The sequence below is a fragment of the Palaemon carinicauda genome, chromosome 13, assembly GCF_036898095.1.
Source record: "Palaemon carinicauda isolate YSFRI2023 chromosome 13, ASM3689809v2, whole genome shotgun sequence".
NCBI lineage: Eukaryota > Metazoa > Arthropoda > Malacostraca > Decapoda > Palaemonidae > Palaemon > Palaemon carinicauda.
In genome coordinates, this window is record NC_090737.1 from 128207392 (window position 1) to 128233916 (window position 26525).

The 26525-nt window shown below is 39.6% G+C and overlaps 1 protein-coding gene across 7 annotated transcripts in view; it reads left to right on the forward strand.

Moving 5' to 3' along the window:
- Positions 1–26525, forward strand: part of LOC137652425 (F-box/LRR-repeat protein 2-like) — an 83500-nt gene that overhangs the window by 52522 nt on the left and 4453 nt on the right. For 4 of the 7 annotated variants that reach the window (XM_068385829.1, XM_068385832.1, XM_068385831.1 and 1 more), the window contains exons 8-12: positions 7168–7299; positions 7950–8059; positions 8393–8536; positions 10816–11067; positions 11292–11601. In XM_068385829.1, the coding sequence (XP_068241930.1) occupies positions 7168–7299; positions 7950–8059; positions 8393–8536; positions 10816–11067; positions 11292–11336 (683 nt within the window). In that variant the 3' untranslated portion in view covers positions 11337–11601. Of the gene's footprint in view, positions 1–7167; positions 7300–7949; positions 8060–8392; positions 8537–10815; positions 11068–11291; positions 11678–26525 lie in introns of those variants that run through there. The other 3 variants (XM_068385833.1, XM_068385834.1, XM_068385835.1) reach the window with 3 other exon arrangements.

The window sequence follows — 26525 nt, forward strand, 5'->3', positions numbered from 1 at the left end:
TTCCAAAAGACCTGATTAAGGAAATAGCCGCTTCATTGATACAGAAGGACACTCACGATCTTGTTGCGTCCTCCGCTCGCAAAGCTACCCCTTTGCCTACCTTGTCAGCTAGACCAAGGATGGACACTCCAGCGTCCCGTTTTATTCCGCCCTTTCGTGGCAGAGCCTCCAGCAGAGGAGGTGCTCGTGCCGAAGGGAAACGAGGAAAGAAGAAAGGAACCAAGTCCTTTAAGGGCAGAGTCTGACTGCCAGCTTCTTCAGACAGCAGTGGGAGCCAGACTCAAGAACTTCTGGCAGACCTGGGAAAAGAGAGGCGCAGATGCACAATCTGTGAAGTTGCTCAGAGAGGGGTACAAGATCCCGTTTGTACGGAAACCCCCTCTAGCAACGTCTCCCATCGATCTCTCTCCCAGGTACAGAGAGGAAGACAAGAGACAAGCCTTGAAACGGGAGGTGTCTCTTTTACTAGAGAAGGGAGCGGTGGTCAAAGTCTCGGACCTTCAATCTCCGGGATTCTACAACCGACTCTTCTTGGTGTCAAAGAAGACAGGAGGGTGGAGGCCGGTGCTAGACGTCAGTGCTCTGAATGTCTTTGTCACAAAGCAGACGTTCTCCATGGAGACCACAAAGTCAGTCTTAGCAGCGGTCAGAAGGGAAGACTGGATGGTCTCTTTAGACCTAAGGGACGCCTACTTCCACGTCCCCATCCACCCGGACTCCCAACCTTTTCTGAGATTCGTTTTCGAAAAGGTTGTCTACCAGTTTCAAGCCCTGTGCTTTGGCCTAAGCACAGCTCCTCTTGTGTTTACGAGGCTGATGAGGAATGTAGCCAAATTCCTTCATTTAGCGGACATCCGAGCCTCCCTCTATTTGGACGACTGGCTTCTCAGAGCTTCTTCCAGTCGTCGCTGTCTGAAGGATCTAAAGTGGACTCTAGATCTGACCAAGGAATTGGGTCTCCTTGTCAATATGGAAAAGTCACAACTGGTCCCATCCCAAACTATTGTGTATTTAGGGATGGAGATTCACAGTCTAGCTTTTCGGGCTTTTCCGTCGGCCCCCAGAACAAGCCAAGCCCAGTTATGCATCCAGAACATGCTGAAGAAGGAACGATGTTCAGTCAGGAAGTGGATGAGTCTGATAGGGACGCTATCATCCCTGGAACAGTTTGTGTCATTAGGAAGACTACACCTCCGTCCTCTTCAATACCACCTAGCATTTCACTGGAAAAAGGACAAGACGCTAGAAGCGGTCTCGATCCCCATTTCCGAGAAGATGAAGTCTTGCCTGACTTGGTGGAAGGACAGTATCAGCCTAAGAGAGGGTCTTCCCCTGGCTGTTCAGACTCCCAACCACGTTCTCTTCTCGGACGCATCGGACGTAGGCTGGGACGCGACATTAGACGGTCGGGAATGTTCGGGACTATGGAACTCGAGTCAAAGGATAATGCATATCAACTGCAAGGAGCTACTGGCAGTACATCTGGCCTTGAAAAGCTTCAGGTCTCTCCTTCAAGGCAAAGTGGTGGAAGTGAACTCGGACAACACCACTGCCTTGGCGTACATCTCCAAGCAAGGAGGGACCCACTCACTGACGTTGTACGAGATCGCAAGGGACCTGCTCATCTGGTCAAAAGGTCAAAACATATCACTAGTAACGAGGTTCATCCAAGGCAAACCATAGATCTCTTTGCAACCTCGATGACCAAGAGGCTCCCAATATATTGCTCACCAATCCCGGACCCAGCAGCAATACATATAGATGCCTTTCTCCTAGATTGGTCGCATCTAGATCTATACGCATTCCCACCGTTCAAGATTGTCAACAAGGTACTGCAGAAGTTCGCCTCTCACGAAGGGACAAGGTTGACTCTAGTTGCTCCCCTCTGGCCCGCGAGAGAATGGTTCACCTAGGTACTTCGATGGCTAGTAGACGTTCCCAGAAGTCTTCCTCTAAGGGTGGACCTTCTACGTCAGCCACACGTAAAGAAGGTACACCAAAGCCTCCACGCTCTTCGTCTGACTGCCTTTAGACTATCGAAAGACTCTCGAGAGCTAGAGGCTTTTCGAAGGAGGCAGCCAGTGCGATTGCTAGAGCAAGGAGAACATCCACCCTTAGAGTCTACCAATCGAAGTGGGAAGTCTTCCGAAACTGGTGCAAGTCAGTATCTGTATCCTCGACCAGTACCTCTGTAGCTCAAATAGCTGACTTTCTCTTATACCTGAGAAAAGAACGATCACTTTCAGCTCCCACTATCAAGGGCTACAGAAGCATGTTGGCATCGGTCTTCCGGCATAGAGGCTTAGATCTTTCCAACAATAAAGATCTACAGGACCTCCTTAAGTCTTTTGAGACCACGAAGGAGCGTCGTTTGGTTACACCTGGTTGGAATTTAGACGTGGTACTAAGATTCCTCATGTCAGACAGGTTTGAGCCGCTACAATCAGCCTCCCTGAAAGATCTCACCTTAAAGACACTTTTCTTGGTATGCTTAGCCACAGCTAAAAGAGTCAGTGAGATTCATGCCTTCAGCAAGAACATTGGATTTTCGTCAGAAAAAGCTACATGTTCACTACAACTTGGTTTTCTAGCCAAAAATGAGCTACCTTCTCGACCTTGGCCGAAATCGTTCGATATTCCCAGCTTATCGAATATGGTAGACAATGAACTAGAAAGAGTCTTATGCCCTGTGAGAGCTCTTAAGTTCTATTTAAAACGAACTAAACCTTTACGAGGCCTATCTGAAGCTTTATGGTGTTCAGTTAAGAAACCATCTTTGCCTATGTCAAAGAATGCTTTATCCTATTTTATCAGACTGTTAATACGAGAAGCTCATTCCCATGAGTGAGGAAGACCAAGCATTGCTGAAGGTAAGGACACACGAAGTTAGAGCTGTCGCAACTTCCGTGGCCTTTAAGCAAAATAGATCTCTGCGAAGTATAATGGACGCAACCTATTGGAGAAGCAAGTCAGTGTTTGCGTCTTTTTATCTAAAGGATGTCCAGTCTCTTTACGAGGACTGCTACACACTGGGACCATTCGTAGCAGCGAGTGCAGTAGTGGGTGAGGGCTCAACCACTACAATTCCCTAATTCCATACCCTTTTAATCTTTCTCTTGAAATGTTTTTATTGTTGTTTTTTGGGTTGTCCGGAAGGCTAAGAAGCCTTTCGCATCCTGGTTGATTTGGCGGGTGGTCAAAGTAATTTCTTGAGAGCGCCTAGATTAGGGGTTTTGATGAGGTCCTGTTGTATGGGTTGCAACCCTTGATACTTCAGATCCTAGGGGTCGATCAGCATCCTCCTAAGAGGATCGCGAGGCTCCGTAAGGAAGACGTACTTAAAAGGCAGAGTAATTGTTCAAGTCGACTTCCTTACCAGGTACCTATTTATTTTGTTTTTGTTATTTTGATAACTTCTAAAATGAAATAAAAACTCTTAGCTCATAAAAGTGTAAACATATATTGCTGGTCTCTACCCACCCCCCTGGGTGTGAATCAGCTATATAATCACCGGCTAAGTTAAATATTGAAAAATGTTATTTTGATAATAAAATAAATTTTTGAATATACTTACTCGGTGATTATAAATTAAAGGACCCTCCCTTCCTCCCCAATAGAGACGCAGTGGGACGAGGAGAAAATTGAGTCTTTGTTTACATTGAGTACTGGGTATCTGGACGACAGATGGCGCTGTTGGGCACACCCGCAACCTGTGTAGCGATCGCTGGCGAGTTTTTACCGTAGAGTTGTCTGTCGGGCAACAGAGTTGCAGCTATATAATCACCGGGTAAGTATACAGTATTCAAAAATTTATTTTATTATCAAAATAACATATTTTATGAATAGTAATAATATTAAAACAGATCTTTCATATGTAAACAATAAAACAAGACTCATGTCACCCTGTTCAACATAGAAACATTCGCTGCAAGTTGGAACTTCTGAATTTCCACCGATTCAACTACCTGATTAGGAACACCATTCCACAACTTGGTCACGGCTGGAATAGAACATCTAGAATACTGTGTAGTATTGAGCCGCATGATGGAGAATGCATGACTATTATAATTAATTGCATACCTAGTGTTATGAACAGGATGGTACTATCTGGGAAGATCTGAATGCAAAGGGTGGTCAGAATTATGAAAAATCTTATGCAACATGCATAATGAACCAACTGAGTGACAGTGCCAGAGATTAATATCAAGATTCGGAATAAGAAATTTAATAGACCGTAAGTTTCTTTCCAACAAATTAAGATGAGATTCAGCAGCTGAAGATCAGATAGGAGAACAATTCTTGGAACAAGGCAGAATGACAGAATTAAAACACTTCTTTAGAATAGACTGATCACTAAAAATCTTAAAAGACTTTCTCGATAATCCAATTTTTTATGCAGTTGAAGAAGAGGCCGACCGTATGTGTTTTTCAAAAGTACATTTACTACAAAGAATCCTACCTAAAATTTTAAGTCTTACAAAGTTGATAAAAAAAACATTATCAACGCTGAGATCTGGATGTTGAGGAGCCACTGTCCTCGACTTATGTACTTACAATCATACTTTGAGGTTAAGGTTAAACTTCATGCCCATAATTTGCACCAAGCATTAATTTTACCTAGAACTCAATTACAGGATTCAGCAACACAAGATCTATATTCAGGAGATGGAATTGATGCAAAGAGTGTAGCATCATCTGCATATGCAATGAGCTTGTTTTCTAGTCCAAACCACATGTCATGTGTATATAGTCTGAAAAGTAATGGGCCCAGAACACTATCCAAATATCACATTCCTATATTATGGTGCTCATCAACAACTCTTTGCAACCTATTACTTGAAAATTTAATAATGATCCAAAGAAAAGACCCACCTACACCTAACTGTTTGAGTTTGAAAAAAAGGGACTCATCATTAACACGACCAAAGGCAGCTCTAAAATCAAGGCTAATCATACGAACCTCTTGACCACAATGTGAAGTAAAAGCTGAAAAGCAAAGCAGCTGGGAGGGTACCAAAAACACTTCTATTACCACCTTGTAGATTCTACTAAAGGTTCTCTGCAGTGTCCCTTTGCTCCTAGCTGCTTTCCTAAGTTCTTCCCACCTGGCTACCCAGTTTTATTACCTCTTCATCAACCTTACATTCCATTGTCATCAATAGTTTCCTGTTTTCTATGGAACTTGTGGAAAGGTGCTTGTTTTGGCAGTCTCTTACATCTGGGATATGACCAAGGTCAGTCGATGGGAGCCATTTCCACTGAGGCCGTAACTTGGAGATGAGAATGATATGGGCGCTTTTTTTTTTTTTACCTCTCAGCTTACCCAGTACCTGATTAATTAGACTGAAGGGAGGAAAGGCATAGACTTACACACTGTCTTACAGCTGGAAAATTGCATCAGTGATCCAAGCAGCTAAGTCTGGCTGTGAGGAGAAATACAGAAACAATGTTCGGTTTAGAAATGTGAATAGATCACCCATTGGATTCCACAGTCATCTGCATATTGCCTTGCATCCATCAGCATTAAAGTAACTTTCTGATAGGAGTATCTCATTCCTTCTAATCGAGGTTTTGACGATGATGTTCTGAGATTTAGAGATGTACAGTACAGTACTTATCTCAAGATTGATTCTTATCCTGTATGATTGCTTTGGTGTGTATTTCTACCTCCTTGATCACCTAAATTGGCCTGAGAAGTCAAGTTGGAAATTACTTTGCTTCAATATTTTAATCTCACAGTTACTCCATAAATTGTTGGAGGCCTAAGAATATCAGCCAAAGCTCTCATGACATTCATATTTTTTTTTATCGTTTTCCTAGTCTAGACAACTCCTGTCTGAAGGTCCAAAGCATGAGCACCTTAGCCATGAATGGAGGCATCAGTGAATGAGAAAACCTCTCATTCCCCCCCAGTGCTAGTGGGGCTCCCTGTTTCAGATTCTGCTTCTCCTTCCATATGGTATTTTCGATCAATTTTGGAGACCCTGAATCTGGTGAGGGGGAGTAGCTTTTCCTGTTAAGCCAGATGCCCTATCGACAACTGCCACACCTTAGTGGATAGAGTTGTGTACCTGGAGAATGGATGGAAGTTATACATTAAATATATTTTATCCTCTGATGTAATCATCTTCTCCGGGAGGGTGGTGTTGATGCTCATTATCAGATATGCTGGCTTAGTGGAGGGGTTTAGGTATAAATTTCCTTGATTGGCCTTTGGCATGGTGATGGCACAGATCTGTGAAGCTTTCCAGGTAATTTTCTCTTGCATACATTGAAGGGGCTTGGATAAGCCAGGAGTCCAAGTAGTGGTGGAAGGAAATGTCCATTCAGTAAGCCCAGGATGCCATTGGTGCCAATATCCTTGTGAAAATCAAGAGGCCTAGTCAAGTTGTCAAAAGTTGAATCACAGGTCCTTTAACTATTATACCTTTCCTTATTAGAAAAAGCACAGAAACATTTTAGATGCTGGTGGAATTGAGATGGGAAAATAAGTATCCTGTTGGTCCAATGAGTCTGAGCAGTCCTTATTCCAGTTGCTGTATATAGAATGAGGTATTTTCTTTTTTAGGGGTTTGTAAGAAAAATATGTATGATAAAAGTATCACATTTTTATAACATACAGTGCATATTTATTTTTTTAATAACAAAATACTTTTGATAATATACAAAGTCAGATTTTGATGGTCTTATAAGGGCTTGCTTGAAGAATATGGGTTCTTAAATGCAAAATGAAGTAAGCCAAAGTTGAAGATGTAAAGCCAGGTGAAAAGAAATTTAAAGTATGGCTGAAAAGTAACAAGCAGAATGTTTGCAATTTACAGAGTGTCACATAGGGCATGCTCTAAGTAATGTTCTCATAAGAAGAACACGCAATTATACAGTATATGTACACACACATACTGTACTTATATATATTCTTTGTTGAGATACCATTAATTGATTAAAAAGTTGATGATCCATGTGAACTAAGAATTGAAATCACTTAAGTATGGAATAAATTTGAATTATACTTTAAATTTCTCTGGTATATTTGGAAGTATTTATATCAGAAAAGTGTAAAGAAGGACTCTTTTCACCGGGCGTCACAGGTCGACCCAGAAAATTTGAATTATAAATATATAAGACATTGAATAAGGTAAAATTCAACTCGATTTCTAAAATTTTCAGATCCTTTTAAAGTTCCTCTTGGTCTAAAGGCTGAGAGAGTCATACGAGAAGAGGCTGAAGTCAAGAAGTATTTACAAAACAACATTGAAGAGATTGTACAGTCCTCTAAATATGGTTTATCTAATCTTCAAGGTACAGTAATTACTATTCTTGAATACTTAGTCGTTTCAGGAGTTTGTTGCCAAAAACAGTAACAAAAGATATAGGTATTTGTTATTTCATTGAATCTTACCCAATATTCATATATCTCTATGTTTCAAGCTCTAGCTTTAAATATACTACCTAAGCATATGAATATTGGGTAGGTATTGAAATAATATATTTTAATATTGGGTAAGTATTGAAATAATATATTTCATTATAAGAATTAGGGTATTTTGTAGATGAGTTCTGCAAATAAGAATTTTTCATGTTAAGAGAAGAGTATGGCACTTGTAGAAAAAGAAATTTTGGAATCTATCTTAAGACCATTTAATCCCGGTGTTTCCTTATTGAAAATTGTAAAATGATAGAAATTATGTGAGATTTATTTTCAACAGATTTCTCAGCTTCAGAGTACTGCATGACCAATCTCTATTTTATCTTGTAGGTTGTTTGGCCATCATAAATATTTTTTAAAGGTTTTATCATTATCATTTGAAATGTTCTCACTATTTTTTGGGATCTTAAAAAAGTCAGGTTGACATCACCTTCACTTTTGTTGATGTTCATCCCAGCTTTAAGATTTTTATGTTTTAATAAAACAATTATGTTTTTACCCTCAACCCTTGTATCTTCAACAGGTCTTCAAGAACTTAATCTTTGTGGCTGCAAGAAAATCACGGATATCACTCTAGTTTATGCTGTTAAATTCAGAGAGTTACGGTACCTTAATCTCTCGCATTGCCAGGGGGTGTGTATTAGTTGATTGAATTTCTGTCAATATTTTGTCCATTTTTGTGAGTATAATATTTTTCTTAGAGATGTGCATTGAATGTTTGTTATGTATAATACAATCTTTCCTCTAAGGTAATATAATATTTAAGGTCAATATGCCTTGTTTTGTGATATGTAATTTTCGGCTAAAATTGTTTTATACGTACTTTCTTACATATACAGCATAATAATTTTACAGTATACAGTTATGCTAAAAATATGTTTGGTATTTCACGTTAGAATAGTGATAATGAAATATTGTTGTATACTTCAACTTTTAAAATTAATTTAAGTCTTATTTCTTCCCTAGATTGCACAGGATGGTATAGAATCTGTAGCACGCGAGTGTCCAAGTTTAGAGATCCTAATGCTAGTTGAATGTGCAAAGATAACGGACCATTCTATACTAGTTATTACTCATTACCTGAAGCGCTTAAAAACTTTGGACGTTCAGGTAGGGAAATTTTATGATTTTATGGCTCTGAATCTAAACAAATTGTCAAATAAAAATAATTATTCCAAGTCATTAACTTGAGAATTTTTTTAAAGTGAGGATTCTTTCCTTTAAGTGTTCTGACATTAAATTTGCATGCCCAAATTTAGAAAAAATACAATAATTATATAAATTATTGTTGCCTTTATTATCTTTGGGTAAGTTATTTTTCTTCATATAGTAAAGAAGACATAAAATTGTCCATGATGAACGTTACCCTATGAAGGAGTCTTATCAAGAAGGACATTAAAGAAAGTTTTATAATGAAATTTACTGTTTCAATGAAGATCACCTGTGATTCATCTGGCTTCCTCCTCAAAACCTGCTGATATCGGCCATCTCGCATTTTAAAATTACAGTTCCCATTACCTTTCAATCCCGTTGCCTCATCCCCTATACTATTTAATTGTGTGGAAGCTAGCGTGGCAGGGGCACGCTTTCAGTATCCTCAACTATTTTGAAGTGTCAACATTGTCTGTTATTTGCTCCAACCATTTTCCAGAATGAGTATTACCTTAGCTATTTCTAGTGTTAGCTCCTGCTTCATCAGGGCTGTCTTCTTTTGTCTTTAAAATGCCTTTGTGTGTTGAATATTCGGATGAGTTATTACGAGAATAAAGCTCCCCATTCCATTTTTTATATGTAGAGAAAGCAATGAGCTAATTTACCAGAAAACTTTATGGAAGAACATGTCAGGCTAGTCTCCAAACATGGCTGCGAAAAGAATTCTAAACATAAGAGAAAAAATGTGCTAATTTACTAGAAAATTTTTATGGAAGAATATGTCAGGCTAGTCTCTAAACAGGGCCATGAGAAAGACTAAATGTAAGAGAAAATGGGAAAATTCAGAGAAATCTAGGCTAGTGGATTTAGGTAGCAATGGGGATATTTTTTAGAGGCTCTAAAATATAGAGTATGTGATTATTCAATATTTGATAATATAAAATGCACAATAAAAATATTGTAATATGTGGTTAGTAATATGAAAGGTTTCTCTCTCTTTCTCAAATAAATGGTAAAGCTGCGGAATTTAATTATATCTATCTTTTCATGAGCTTGAATAATTTTCATTTTAGATAAAATACAGTATGTTATTTCAGGTTGAAAAATAATTCAGTAAAAATTTGTATGAAATCTTCTGATCTTTTGATAATATGATCTCTATATTCTTCTTTCATATTTATGATAGATCTTGAACAAAATATACCCATGCTGTAGCTTGACCATAGGCCACAGCAAAAACACCTGAACAAGTAAAATTTGGGCTTGACATTAGTGTTTATTTTTCTCTCTCTCTCTCTCTCTCTCTCTCTCTCTCTCTCTCTCTCTCTCTCTCTCTCTCTCTCTCTCTCTCTCTCTCTCTCTCTCTCTCTCTCTCTCTCTCTCTTTCTAAAAAGGGAGAAAGATTATAGAATTCAATTGTTTTTATTATAAGTTTGATTTGCTTCTTTTGTTTAAAAAAGTATGTGATTAATTATACAGTAGATTAAAAGATTATCAAGTTAGAATTTATATAAAATATCTCATCTGATAAATCTCTTATTTGCTAGGGTAAAACTGTGTACAGTAATTCTTTTCAGGAAAAATCTCTTAAAATATATATCATTAAAGAATATTAGATACATGCAACTCTACTAACTATTTTATTTATTTGAATAAATCCAAAAGATAATTTTCCTCGATGTTAAAACCAGAAGTATCATGGTGGGGGAGGGAATTTAACTCTGGCTCTAGGAGAGTAGATCAAAATGAAATATCTGTCTCTGGAAGACTGTTTCTATCTTTTTTATTTTACAAACTTTATTTTAAGAGCCTTTAATAAGTAAATTTATGTGCATAATTTTCTAAATTAGTACCAAATGATTAACTATACAGTATAGAATTGAAACGCCAGTTGCCCCATCCATGGATAAGGAATACGAACTGTACTGTTCATTTTTGCACTAGTTCATCTTCAGACAGTCAACCTTGACAAAATAAAAGAATGTTTAATAAATTGGACAGTCGAGTACAAAGATAGTAAATGAAACTTATACAGATGATGAAAATTGCTGTAGCTAAAGGCTAAAGAGATGCTACTTAAAACTTTTATGATTGCCTACATTGTATCTCATAAAGCACACAGTAAGAATTATCCTGCCACAGACAAATAAAAAAATGAAACCATTTTTCCATTATTAAGATTACCCATTAAATCCTGTATGTCTGTTTTGTTTTTAAGTAGAATAACTTTCTTTCAGAACTGCTACCAGTTAACTGATGATGCATTAGACTGTTTGAGTAACAGCCACACTTTGAGATATCTTGATGTAAGTGGATGTATAAAAATGAGCTTGCAGGAAGTTAGACACGTCCAGAATAAAATTCCACTCTTACGTAATTTCCACTATAGAGGAGTAAGAGAACGAAACCCTAATGATGCAGAAGAAGAGTCGTGGCCAGTAGCAGACATTCCTCCACCACCTCCTTTTCTCTCCAAACCTAAGAAGAATGTAAGGAGACGATTCCTATTTTTTTGGATTTGAGTTGTATGAAGATGCATGGAAGCTGAGTACAGTAACAGTAGATACCTTAATCACAGTGTAGATAGTAATGTATAATACCCTTGATGCATTTTAATTGCATTAATAATACATACTACTTTTTATGTATGTATATATTTGTGTTCATTTGAGTATGCCTGCTGCATTTTGTTATCGTAAAATTTCTTCTTCAGGTACTAACATTTTACAAAAAAGTTATGGGAAGATTTAGGTGGTAGGTTTATAATATTCCATATACCAAAGGCACTTCCCCCAATTTTGGGGGGTAGCCGACATCAACAAGAAACAAAACAAAAAAGGGGACCTCTACTCTCTACGTTCCTCCAGCCTAACCAGGGACTCAGCCGAGTTCAGCTGGTACTGCTAGGGTGCCACAGCCCAACCTCCCACATTTCCACCACAGATGAAGCTTCATACTGCTGAGTCCCCTACTGCTGCTACCTCTGCGGTCATCTAAGGCACCAGAGGAAGCAGCAGGGCCTACCGGAACTGCGTCACAATCGCTCGCCATTCATTCCTATTTCTAGCACGCTCTCTTGCCTCTCTCACATCTATCCTCCTATCACCCAGAGCTTTCTTCACACCATCCATCCACCCAAACCTTGGCCTTCCTCTTGTACTTCTCCCATCAACTCTTGCATTCATCACCTTCTTTAGCAGACAGCCATTTTCCAATCTCTCAACATGGCCAAACCACCTCAACACATTCATATCCACTCTAGCCGCTAACTCATTTCTTACACCCGTTCTCACCCTCACCACTTTGTTCCTAACCCTATCTACTCGAGATACACCAGCCATACTCCTCAGACACTTCATCTCAAACACATTCAATTTCTGTCTCTCCATCACTTTCATTCCCCACAACTCCGATCCATACATCACAGTTGGTACAATCACTTTCTCATATAGAACTCTCTTTACATTCATGCCCAACCCTCTATTTTTTACTACTCCCTTAACTGACCCCAACACTTTGCAACCTTCATTCACTCTCTGACGTACATCTGCTTCCACTCCACCATTTGCTGCAACAACAGACCCCAAGTACTTGAACTGATCCACCTCCTCAAGTAACTCTCCATTCAACATGACATTCAACCTTGCACCACCTTCCCTTCTCGTACATCTCATAACCTTACTCTTACCCACATTAACTCTCAACTTCCTTCTCTCACACACCCTTCCAAATTCTGTCACTAGTCGGTCAAGCTTCTCTTCTGTGTCTGCTACCAGTACAGTATCATCCGCAAACAACAACTGATTTACCTCCCATTCATGATCATTCTCGCCTACCAGTTTTAATCCTCGTCCAAGCACTCGAGCATTCACCTCTCTCACCACTCCATCAACATACAAGTTAAACAACCACGGCGACATCACACATCCCTGTCTCAGCCCCACTTTCACCGGAAACCAATCGCTCACTTCATTTCCTATTCTAACACATGCTTTACTACCTTTGTAGAAACTTTTCACTGCTTGCAACAACCTTCCACCAACTCCATATAACCTCATCACATTCCACATTGCTTCCCTATCAACTCTATCATATGCTTTCTCCAGATCCATAAACGCAACATACACCTCCTTACCTTTTGCTAAATATTTCTCGCATATCTGCCTAACTGTAAAAATCTGATTCATACAACCCCTACCTCTTCTAAAACCACCCTGTACTTCCAAGATTGCATTCTCTGTTTTATCCTTAATCCTATTAATCAGTACTCTACCATACACTTTTCCAACTACACTCAACAAACTAATACCTCTTGAATTACAACACTCATGCACATCTCCCTTACCCTTATATAGTGGTACAATACATGCACAGACCCAATCTACTGGTACCATTGACAACACAAAACACACATTAAACAATCTCACCAACCATTCAAGTACAGTCACACCCCCTTCCTTCAACATCTCAGCTTTCACACCATCCATACCAGATGCTTTTCCTACTCTCGTTTCATCTAGTGCTCTCCTCACTTCCTCTATTGTAATCTCTCTCTCATTCTCATCTCCCATCACTGGCACCTCAACACCTGGAACAGCAATTTATAATATTAGTTGCTGTTTTTTCATAATGGATCACTTGAAATATTGGCCTGAATTTCGTTATATAATTACTGTACATATCTTTATAATTCTCTACATATAATTACATGAAATATTTAATTCTGGAGAAAGTAAAGTAAACTAAAAAGCCCATTTTCCAGAGTAAGCTTGAAAGAGACATTATGTGACCAGTCAGGTATCTTCATTTATAAGTTCAGCTCATTAAGTAATTTTGTTGAGCACACATGGATCTTGTGGTTTAATTAGCTTCCGATACAAAGCTAATCATATTATGACGTGGTGAATAAGGAATTTCAATGGATAATAAAGTGAACAGAAATGCCTTTCATCATCATTCCAGTTCATTTGTAAGATAGTATCTGCATAATTGTCTTCATAGCCAACCTATAAGTAATGACTAGATATGTACAATTGGCCTCATGAATTTCAGTACACTTCTCGATGAGCTATGGAGACATCTGGTAAATAGGAATATTTAACATATGAAATAGTAATACTAATTATGTAAGAATATTCTACAAGTAATGTAAGCCACCATAAAATAAAACATTATAGTTATGGGAATTCAAACCCTCATTTTATCATTCTGTCACTACCTAGGGAGTTGCCCGATACCTCTAGCTTAGCGTAATGTGTATCCAAATTCCTGAAGCATTCTGCACTACATCTTATACAGCACCTGTACAGTCAACTCCTGTTATCTGCATGTTTGGTATTCACGAAAATGCTAAATTTGACACAAAATTTAATTGCAATAAATAGCCAAACAACACGAATTGAAGTGAGGAATGTAGAGTTAAAATCTCCAAATACAGTGCAATATTAAAAACAGAAGTAAAAACAGGAAATTTAGCATTAGAAATTGGCAAATAATACAGTACCGCACCGTATTAAAATCACCAAAGAACGAAAGTCAAAACGTGAAATTTAGCATTAGAAATTGGTAAATAATATACTATATGTTAGTAAGTTTTATCAACGATACTCTGTTAATTATATGTGAGGAGATTCTTGATACCTTCACCTTGAGATCAGCTGATGACAAGCCAAAATAGAAAAAAAAAAACGCTTAGTAATTGCTGTTGTTAAAATGCACCTTAAATTGATAATAAAATGGTACAATAATGCTTAAATGAAGCTCTGTTAACATAGAAAACCATGATTTTTTTTAGACTTCTTTCAGTACATATATGTGATGTTGTTGGCTAAAACTAGAGACCAGTCAAAATCAAATGTCATGTTTTAAGCCCAACCTTCTATCGAATGTAGATTTAAGCAAAGTATGTAAATTTATTTTATGTGTAATATCTAATTGATATTTTTTAAGGAAACAAAGATTTTTTGTTTCTTCTTCTATATACTGTATAATTATATGGCATCTACGAGACAGAGAGAGAGGTGTTCATATATCCAGGTGATAACTAATAATAATAGCCATAAACAAACTGTATAAAATCTATAATAAGATTACATGATGTTTATGTAATATTCATTATGAAGATGCTTTTATGTTAAGAAATTATATAAACGATACTCCTCTTTGTTATTTGTGAGCGGCAGCTTGAGATCAGCTGATCACAACTAGGGGTAAAAAAGTCAGTAGTAATACTAGATTGTTAAAATGCAAACAAAATTTAAAAAAAAAATACAAAAATGCTTTAATCTAGCACAATTAACTTTTTTAAAAATCATGATTTTTTAGAATGTGATAATGTTGTTTGCTAAATCTGGTGGTCAGCCGACGAAATTGAATGTCGTGTTTTAAGCTACGATCAAAAATAGCTTTATACAAAGTAGAAATTCATTTTGTGTCATATTTAATTGACACTTTTTATGGAAACAAAGATTTTGGTTTCTTCTGCTATATATCTACTGTATATATTGTATGGCACCTGAGAAAAAAAAGAAAGAAAGAGAGAGAGAGAATGAGTGAGTGATCAGCAGATGAATTTGAATGCAGAGTCTTTTATTGTTTTTTTTTCATCGACATGAATCCATGAATAACACACCACACACTATATAGCAATGTTAATCCTTTATCCTGCCATCAATCCTAGTAGGTCCTGAGATTTTTTGTATTTGTTTTATGTAAAAGTAGTTAAAACATTTCAATTACAGCATACTACTCAATACTGTATTGTTTTTCTCATACAGTACTTTAGTATTGCCGCTAGTTTTGGGTCTTTACGAGTACAGTATAGGTAACGTTTATTCAAAAAACCCAAAATGAGATCCTTCTTATTTTAATAGAGAGTGACGAAATATTTAACAATATTAATCAGACTTTCTGTTGAATGTGTTCTTTGATTGTTTAGAATTTTGATGCTGTTTTATTTTTTCTGCAAAATTCATACTTCCATAAATGTCTTGAATATCAATTATGAGAGGTTGAAGATGTAAGAATATTCTGGAGACATTAAATGCTTTTAGGCAAGACCATGAAGCGATGGTAAAATTATTTTTATACTGTTTTTCATTGTTTTGTACAGTTATTACATTATTTCATGCATAGTTTCAGATGTTTATAAAATAAAAATTTTTAATGTAGTTTTTAGATCGAGTAATTTAATATACTGTAGTTTTAAATATACTTACCCGGTGAATATATAATAGCTGCTGCTCCAGCGGCTCGACAGAAAAACACACAAAAACTCGCGAGCGATCGCTATGAAGGTTGCGGGTGTGCCCACCAGCGCCAACTATCGGCCAGATACCGCATATGCATGTAAACAAGCCTCAATTCTTCTCTGTCGGCCTTAACGACAAGACGTATCATTACTCGCTGTATAACCTGAAGTTTTCTCAACATATTTGGTGAAGTACTTAATTTTGGTTTGAGCTTTCGCAGTGCAGGTGTTTTTCCTCAACTTAAACTCTTGAACTCTTTGTTGGACAGATTTAATTGTTGATCACTTGGATTGTTTTTTGGATTTTCTTTGACTAATTCAAAATGGCTGACGCTTCTCAAGCCCCTAGATTTCGTAAGTGTAATGCTAGGGATTGCAATAGGCGTCTTCCAAAGGCCTCTCTCGACCCACATACTGTGTGTTCTAATTGTCGGGGTAAAACCTGTCAATTAGGAGATCGGTGTGAGGAATGCGTGGGCCTTTCGGAATTCGATTGGCTCGAATATGACAAATATTCTCGTAAGCTAGAGAGAGATAGGGTGAGGAGGAGTTCCTCTAAATCAGTAGATTTTTCCTCTCCCCATGCCCCTGAACCTAATCCTTCCCCTGTAGTGGTTGTGCCTGAACCCCCTACTGGCACTCAGGAACCATCAATGCGGGACATGTTACGTGCCATTCATGCTTTGTGTGAAAGAGTTGAGTCATTAGCTACAGATCGTAATCAACTCATGGCGGACGTTAAAGAGCTAAAGTGTCAGAGTGCCACAGCGGAAAATCGTGGGAAAGTGATTAGTGCGCAAAGTGTTTTCAGTGTTGCGACCGAGGGTTCGTCTGTTCGTGCCTGTCGTTCGCCTAGTCCGAGACCTCTTGCAAGCTCCCAAGCCCAGGGGAGAAGTAATGTCGTACGACTTATGGGTTCGAGAGGCCTTGATCAGCGAACAGACGTTCCCTCTATGGTAACAGGCGTGTCTCATCAAGATCGCCCCTACCATAAGACGAGAGAGACCATTTTCTCCTCGTCATCCGAAGGCTTTTCGCATAAGAAACCGTGGAGCAAGGTTTCAAGGCCCTTGAAGCGAAAGTCGGTCCCTTCAGGACAGGTCCAGCGTCCTGGTTGTAGCCATTGGGACAGCTCTGACCCCTTACAGTCATCGGAATACTGCTCGCCGCCTAAGCAGCAACGTTACACAGGCTCAGAGAGTCTTGGTGTAGGCAAGGTTGTGCAGTCTCAGACGTTAACCCCGTCTTTTACCGCACCCATTCCCGTTGATCCTAAATGGGTTGTACTGCAAGACATGCAGATCAAGCTCGCCTCCCTTATGGAAGACTATTCTGCTGAAAAGGTTCTCGATGATCCTCGCCGCTTAGCTAATCGAGATCCTGGCCTTCAGCCGCCAAAACGAGCCTTTGCTCGTCCTGTTGACGTTGGCGTTGCTAAGTCACGTCAATCACGCTTTGTAGAGCCTCACTCGATGCAGTCACGTGTTGACTTTCAGCCGCATATGGACGTTCAGCCACTTCCTAATGCTCTTGTTGACGTTCAGGACGTTCGCCAACCAGCGGAGTTGACTTGTTTTGACGCTGAGCGTCAACCACCGCAGTCTAGAGTTGTTTTGACTGCTCAGTCTAGGCAGTCAAAACAGTCTCGAGTTGACGTCGAGCGTCCTCCCGCTCCTGTTGTTGTTGACAGTCAGGCTGTTAAGCAGTTACATGACGTAGCGTCCTGGACTGCTACTAATGCACCAGTGCGTGTGGACTCTGCGTGTCAAGCATTGCCAACCCCTTTGCTTGTTACTCAGCAGTTGTCGGATGAAGATCCTTCAGATGAGGACGTTGCTGACCCTCATCATGACGATCATCCTTCGGATGTAGACGAACCTAGAACGGTTCCTCCTTCAATGGACTTTAAGAAAGTCATGTTAATTTTCAAGGAGCTTTTTCCCGATCACTTTGTCACTGTTGCTCCTCGTTCGCCACCGTCTGAGTTTGCTCTAGGCTTACCTGCTAACATGCCAGCCTTTACTAAGCTAGTGCTCTCTCGCTCTTCCAAGAGAGCTTTACGACTTTTAGGCGACTGGTTGGATACCAGGAGGAGATTGGGGAAGACGGCCTTTGCCTTCCCTACGTCAAAGCTCTCGTCTAGATCGAGCGTCTGGTATGCCACGGGAGAAGTTCTCGGCTTGGGAGTCCCTGCCTCTGCCCAGGGTGACTTCTCAAGCCTCGTAGACTCTCCCCGCCGCCTAGCCATGAGACGCTCGAAGATTAGTTGGTCCTCCTCGGACCTTGACCATCTGCTGAAAGGCGTATACAGGGCCTTTGAAGTTTTCAACTTCCTTGACTGGTCATTGGGAGCTTTAAGTAGGAAAATCTCATCGGCTGATAGAGATGTTTCCTTACTGATAATGTCATGTATGGATAAAGCCATCCGCGATGGTTCCAATGAGCTCGCCTCCTCTTTTACGTCGGGAGTCTTAAAGAAGCGAGAGTCCCTTTGCTCTTTTCTTTCGGCAGGAGTTACTTCCTGTCAGAGATCAGAACTGCTCTTTGCTCCCTTATCAAAGTTTTTGTTTCCGCAACAATTGGTTAAGGACATAGCTTCTTCGCTTGTGCAGAAGGACACCCATGACTTGATGGCGTCCTCTGCTCGCAAGGGGACTCCTTCTACATCCTTTGCTGTAAGACCCAGGATCGACACTCCGGCATCCAGATTTATCCCGCCCTTTCGTGGCAGAGCTCCCAGCAGGGGAAGTATTCGTGCCGAGGGAAAGAGAGGAAAGAAGAGAGGAGCCAAGTCCTCACGTGGCAGAGTCTGACTGCCCACAGCCTCAGACAGCAGTAGGAGCCAGATTGAAGAGCTTCTGGCAGGCCTGGGAGAAGAGGGGCGCAGACCAACAGTCTGTTCGGTTGCTCAGAGAGGGGTACAAAATTCCGTTTGTACGCAAACCTCCTCTAGCGACAACCCCCATCGACCTCTCTCCCAGGTACCGAGAGGAGTCAAAGAGACAAGCCCTAAACCTAGAAGTGTCTCTGTTGCTAGAGAAGGGAGCGGTGGTGAAAGTCTCGGACCTTCAATCACCGGGGTTTTACAACCGTCTCTTCCTAGTCCCAAAGAAGACAGGAGGTTGGAGACCGGTGCTAGACGTCAGTGCGCTCAACGTCTTTGTTACGAAAACAAAGTTCTCTATGGAGACCACGAAGTCAGTCTTAGCAGCGGTCAGAAAGGGAGACTGGATGGTCTCTCTCGACCTACGAGATGCGTACTTCCACATCCCTATACACCCAGATTCCCAACCGTTTCTGAGGTTTGTTTTCAGGAATGTGGTATACCAGTTTCGGGCCCTGTGCTTTGGCCTAAGTCCTGCTCCTCTCGTGTTTACGAGGCTTATGAGGAATGTGGCAAAATTCCTCCATTTATCGGGAATCCGAGCCTCCCTGTACTTGGACGACTGGCTTCTCAGAGCTTCGTCCAGTCATCGCTGTCTGCAGGATCTTCATTGGACATTGGATCTGGCCAAGGAATTGGGACTTTTGGTCAACCTAGAAAAGTCCCAGCTGATTCCATCCCAAACTATACTGTATTTAGGGATGGAGATTCGCAGTCCAGTTTTTCGGGCTTTTCCGTCTGCCACCCGAATAGATCAAGCCCTGCTCAAAGTCCAACTAATGTTGAAGAGAGAACGGTGCTCAGTCAGGAATTGGATGAGTCTAGTAGGAACTCTATCATCCCTGGAGCAGTTTGTCTCGCTAGGAAGACTACACCTTCGACTTCTCCAGTTCCATCTAGCCTTTCACTGGAACAAGGACAAGACGTTAGAGACGGTCTCAATCCCGGTCTCCGAACCAGTAAAGGCATGCCTGAAATGGTGGAACAACAATATCAGTCTGAGAGAGGGACTTTCCCTAGCAGTTCAGAACCCAAACCACGTACTCTTCTCAGACGCGTCGGATTTGGGTTGGGGTGCGACCCTGGACGGTCGGGAATGCTCAGGTCTGTGGACCTCAAGTCAGAGGAGCATGCACATCAACGGCAAGGAGCTTTTGGCAGTCCACTTGGCCTTGATGAAATTCGAAAGTCTCCTTCGAAACAAAGTGGTAGAGATCAACTCCGACAATACCACAGCCTTGGCGTACATCTCCAAGCAAGGAGGCACTCACTCCCTCACGCTGTACGAGATCGCAAGGGACCTGCTCATTTGGTCAAGAGATCGAGGCATCTCCCTGTTAACGAGGTTTATCCAGGGCGACTTGAACGTCTTAGCAGACTGTCTCAGTCGGAGGGGTCAGGTAATTCCTACGGAATGGACCCTCCACAAGGACGTGTGCAAGAGTCTTTGGGCGACTTGGGGTCAACCCACCATAGACCTCTTTGCCACCTCGATGACCAAGAGGCTTCCAATCTATTGCTCTCCAGTCCCAGATCCAGAAGCAATACACATAGACGCATTTCTCCTAGATTGGTCTCATCTGGACTTATATGCATTCCCACCATTCAAGATTGTCAACAAGGTACTGCAGAAGTTCGCCTCTCACGAAGGGACAAGGTTGACGTTGGTTGCTACCCTCTGGCCCGCGAGAGAGTGGTTCACCGAGGTACTTCGATGGCTGGTAGACTTTCCAAGAAGTCTTCCTCTAAGGGTAGATCTGTTACGTCAGCCCCACGTAAAGAATGTCCATCAAAGCCTCCCCGCTCTTCGTCTGACTGCCTTCAGACTATCGAAAGACTCTCAAGAGCTCGAGGCTTTTCGAAGGAGGCAGCCAGTGCGATTGCAAGAGCGAGGAGAGCTTCTACCATTAGAGTATACCAGTCAAAGTGGGAAGTCTTTCGAGACTGGTGCAAGTCAGCATCTGTGTCCTCGTCCAGTACCTCTGTAGCCCAAATCGCAGATTTTCTTTTACATCTTAGAAAGGTTCGCTCCCTCTCAGCTCCCACGATTAAGGGCTACAGGAGCTTGTTGGCTTCGGTCTTTCGGCATAGAGGCTTAGATCTTTCCAACAATAAAGATCTCCAAGATCTCCTTAAGTCTTTCGAGACCTCTAAGGAACGTCGTTTGGCAACTCCTGGATGGAACTTAGACGTGGTCCTAAGGTTCCTCATGTCAGACAGGTTTGAGCCATTACATTCAGCCTCCCTGAAGGATCTCACCCTCAAGACACTTTTCCTAGTGTGCTTGGCTTCGGCTAAAAGGGTCAGTGAACTTCATGCCTTCAGTAAGAACATCGGCTTTTCTACAGAAAAAGCCACTTGTTCACTTCAACTTGGTTTCCTGGCCAAAAATGAACTGCCTTTTCGTCCTTGGCCTAAATCTTTTGATATTCCTTGCTTATCAGAGATCGTAGGCAACGAACTGGAAAGAGTATTATGTCCTGTTAGAGCTCTTAAGTTCTATTTAGCTCGTACTAAGTCATTACGAGGTAAATCTGAGGCATTATGGTGCTCAGTTAAGAAACCATCATTGCCTATGTCAAAGAATGCTTTGTCATATTTTATCAGATTTTTAATACGAGAAGCTCATTCTCACTTGAATGAGAAAGACCGATGTTTGCTTAAGGTTAAGACGCACGAAGTTAGAGCTATAGCAAACTCCGTGGCCTTCAAGCAAAATAAATCTCTGCAAAGTATTATGGACGCGACTTTTTGGAGAAGCAAGTCAGTGTTCGCGTCATTTTACTTAAAAGATGTCCAGACTCTTTACGAGGACTGCTACACACTGGGTCCATTCGTTGCAGCGAGTGCAGTAGTGGGTGAGGGTTCTACCACTACACTTCCCTAATTCCAATATCCTTTTTAATCTGTCTCTTGAAATGTTTTTAATATTGTTTTTTGGGTTGTACGGAAGGCTAAGAAGCCTTTCGCATCCTGGTTGATTTGGCGGGTGGTCAAAGTCATTTCTTGAGAGCGCCCAGATTAGGGGTTTGATGAGGTCCTGTTTGTATGGGTTGCAGCCCTTGATACTTCAGCTCCTGGGAGTCTTTCAGCATCCTAAGAGGATCGCTGGGCTTCGTGAGGAAGACAGACTTACAAGGCAGAGTAATCGTCTAAGTCAACTTCCTTACCAGGTACCTATATATTTGGGTTTTGTTATATTATAACTGTCAAAAACTCTAAGCATATACGCTGTAAACTTAATTAACTCTGGTCTCTACCCACCACCTTGGGTGTGAATCAGCTATTATATATTCACCGGCTAAGTTAAATATTTAAAAATGATATTTTAATTATAAAATAAATTTTTGAATATACTTACCCGGTGAATATATAAATTAAAGGCCCTCCCTTCCTCCCCAATAGAGACGCAGCGGGACGAGAAGAATTGAGGCTTGTTTACATGCATATGCGGTATCTGGCCAATAGTTGGCGCTGGTGGGCACACCCGCAACCTTCATAGCGATCGCTCGCGAGTTTTTGTGTGTTTTTCTGTCGAGCCACTGGAGCAGCAGCTATTATATATTCACCGGGTAAGTATATTCAAAAATTTATTTTATAATTAAAATATCATTTTTATTAAACAAGAGTTTTTTGTATTAGGTATTTAGTTTATCCTATTAGAATCTGGTAACATAAAAATATGTCATTCAATTCTCAATTGATTTGAGCTTCCAATGCTGTAAAAATAAAAAAAAATTGTAAACATAATTGAAAATTTGTTAAAAAATATGCCTGATGAACACAACTTTTTCGAAACAGTCCAAACTGAAATCCATATTCCTTCACAAGAAGTACAGTAAATTTACAAAAGCTACTTAAATTGAATTATTGCTTAGTATGTGGCTAATCATGGTGAACTTTAGGTGCATGTAGCACATCCAGTAAAGAATGAGCAAATGGCCAAAAACTGAAAGGTTAACATATCATAGCTCACATAATTTCTTTTTTGAAAGATGGACAATCTTAAATAGGATGTTGGCTTTACGTTTTGTTGCATCTCTTATCTCCTTTGGAATAAATTATCCTAGCCTTCTAGTACAGTGGTAACGCGTTAGCCTTGCATTCGCATGGGCAGCAAATTGAGACCTGCCTTGGTCCACGAGTTTAAGCTGTTTCATTGGGAGGTTGCTGCTGTGGTTGGGCACCACAGTAGAAGGTTTGATATTCTGTCGAGCATCACTTTACACTGGACCTGAAACCAGACACGTTTAACCTTTATGTAAATATTCTTTAGAGTAAATGAAAGCGGTCTGCATTCATGTGATTTTTTTCATGCGGAATTTATATTTGCTTTAGTTATTTTAGACTGTCATGTTAATACTGTATTATAACGTGTAAATTGTATATCTTCTAACCATTACAATCATACATAGCCTTGAATGTCGAGTAATTCTGAATTAAGTCTTGGTGGAGACTAAAATTTTAACATTTAATTAATTCTAGAGACCAGAAAAGTTTAATTTTGTACAGTATATATGTAAATATTTATTCTTTCAAGATTTAGAATATACTGGTAATTGGAATAAGAATATTGTTTGGCTTACCCTTACCTCATAAATAACTTTATGGTGGTGCTTATAGCATGTAATAATTGCTTGGTCAATAAAACTTTATGGAACTCAGTGTATTGAAGCTGAATTTCCAGTTGCTGTTTTTTCCTATTCATTGATTCCTTGTAGTGGGCTATTGCATAAATTGTGCTGTGTATGACAGACTGTAAGGAAGTACATATAGTGTAAAACAAGCTTTTTTCTGTGTTTTTAAAACCTAGTTGCATTGCTTTTTGCCTTTTACTTTTCAGTTTTTCCCTTCGATATAGAATATCTCCCACTTAGTCTATAGTTATGAATCCTCATTCAATAAAAAAAGAAAAAAAAATCTTGTCTGTCTCCTGGAAGTACTACTAATTTATAATAATAATAATAACAATAATAATAATAATAATAATAAAAACAGCAAATATTGAAAAGAACAAAGGGTTTTACTAATTTTGATCTTAAGAGAAGAAAACATTGCAGTAGATAGATACAGAATTTAAGTGTCATAGCATAAATTGTGCATATTTTACTTTGGTATTTGTTCATGGTACTTCCATTACAGCAAAACTGAATTATTATTATTATCATTATTATTTTTCTAAGCAGTTTATTCTAACCATTGAATAAGAGTTAATTAATTCATAAAAGTTTTGTTGACTTTGTTTAAAAAGATTGAAATTTGAGGGTTTTCCCATTATTAAAAAAATGGTTAAACTGCATTTCATAATTGTCTTGCATAACAAAGTCTATAGAGGTAAGAAATACAGTACATGATTAAATTAAGGTTAAATCAATAGAATTTTCAGTGCCTTCATTAAATGATTGCAGTTACACGATACAAAACATGAAATTACATATATATGAAGCATGAAGAGAAATAACCATAGATTATTATCAAGAAACATAGCTAGGGCTAAAAATATTATGAAAAATGATAATCGTTCCTATGCATTTAAAAACCTTTCATCTTTTAAACCAGAGAAACGTCTTTAGCAAAGCTGGAATAACCCTTAAAAGGTAGTTAATGATGGGTGGTGAGTAGCCCCAACCACTCTCCTCTCAGAGACTCATCACTTTTGGTTTTGACTGCAATGAGCACATACATACTGTTGCATCTTATTAAAGTTATTTAATAATTTTCTCACACTTTCTCATTTTGGCTTTGTATTAATGGTAAAATGGAGGAATTCAATAAAATGGCAATAGAACCGCTCACTCTTTACTTAGGAAGCATTATTGTTTGTAATGTAATTATCCCCATATGCCAAGAGTAGTTTGTGGCCTCCCATTAAAAAAGGGGCGTATTCTTTAAGCAGGAAGGTAAAATTTTCTTCGGCATCATTCTTCATAATGCCTATGGCAATGATGGAAAGGCTGTTTAAATCTTTGTTCTCTTCATCGAGCATGCCGTTTCCTGAAGCTATACAGTATTCCCCTGGCCTGGCCAAGGAAGTATAATTCAGGAGCAGGTAAAATTTGGATCTACATCAGTAAGTTTTTCACGATTGGTGAAATTAGGTCATCACAGCACTCCAACTTGTGCTGAAGGGTCTTCCTTGCAGATCACCAATGACGAGTGACCAAAGGACTTCCTGAGCCACTGCACAGTCTCCATATAAACTGTCTGTAGACAAACTTTTGGATGTGGCCATGCCAGTGGCTTCAATGAGTAAGGAGATTGTTCCAACCTTCTCTAGACCCTGATTAAGGCCCCAAACCTGACAAGTTCAGTAAGTGAGGTAGAGGGGAACACTTATGTTGGAGTCTCCATCCTGCTGCTGTGAGTAGGGGGATGCCTGGCATACCATGGGGCAGCCTGGCAGAGAACCACCAGCTTGCCCCTATCTTGCAGACTGATAGCATTCTTTAACTATTCTCAAATATCACCAAGAGCCATAGATTGTTGCAGAAGATTGTACTCAAAAGAGATTTGAGATGGACATCTCAGTTTCTTCAGTCGGCATTTCTTGATGGATAATTCAACTAAGGGTTGGAAATCCGTCATCTATCTCTCTCTCCTGAACCAGTGGTGTACAGTAACTCCTTATTCTGCCGGTTTGACTTCTGTTAGTTCCAACTTTACGTCCTCAGCCTTAACTATTAAATACGTGATAAAGTCCACATTACACTTTTATGCGACCATACGTTGGTCTCCCTGTCTTATATTAATGATGAAACATGTCTAAAAAAACAAAGCCCCACAAAATACCGTTTTAAAAATCGGTCCCCAACTTACAAATACAATAGGTTCCGAAAGGATGTTTGTAAGTTGTTAATTGTTAAATTTTGGTCTAGGGTAGGCCTAACCTAACCCGCATACATACCTACAATTTTGCAAGTCAACAAATAGTCAAGTTTCATATGAAAAAAATATCAGATTACTACAAATGTCAATTTGCTTATATAATACTGTTTGTTGTTTTATTATTTAATTGTTCTAACATGTGACAGAAACATACATAAACAAGCAGCCTTATGGTCAGCATGGTTTTCCTTTTATCAATGATCGAATAAGCTGACTTGAAGGGATGTTTAATAGAAATATTAGGTACATTACTGTAATTCTTCTTTAAATTACTGCTTAGCATATTTAATAAATATACAAAAGGTTATTATTACATGATGGAAAACAAGCAGCCATATGTACTGCGGTAGTGTTTACATTTTATTTGATGATTGAATCAGCTAACTTGAAGAGTTGTTGTAAATATTACTGTAACCCGTGTTTAAATTACAGCTTGGTCTACTCAATAAATGAATGTACAAGAGTAGGGTATAAAATGGTTTATTTAAAGACAGTAAAAAATAAAGCATGTGTTAGGATAGGAAATTAAGTGAGCGATTGGTTTCCGGTGAGAGTGGGGCTGAGACAGGGATGTGTGATGTTGCCGTGGTTGTTTAACTTGTATGTTGATGGAGTGGTGAGAGAGGTGAATGCTCGAGGGCTTGGACAAGTATTGAAACTGGTAGACGAGAATGACCATGTATGGGAGGTAAATCAGTTGTTGTTTGCGGATGATACTGTACTGGTTGCAGACGCAGAAGAGAAGCTTGGCCGATTAGTGACAAAATTTGGAGGGGTGTGTGAGAGAAGGAAGTTGAGAGTTAATGTGGGTAAGAGTAAGGTTATGAGATGTACGAGAAGGGAAGGTGGTGCGAGGTTGAATGTCATGTTGAATGGAGAGTTACTTGAGGAGGTGGATCGGTTTAAGTACTTGGGGTCTGTTGTTGCAG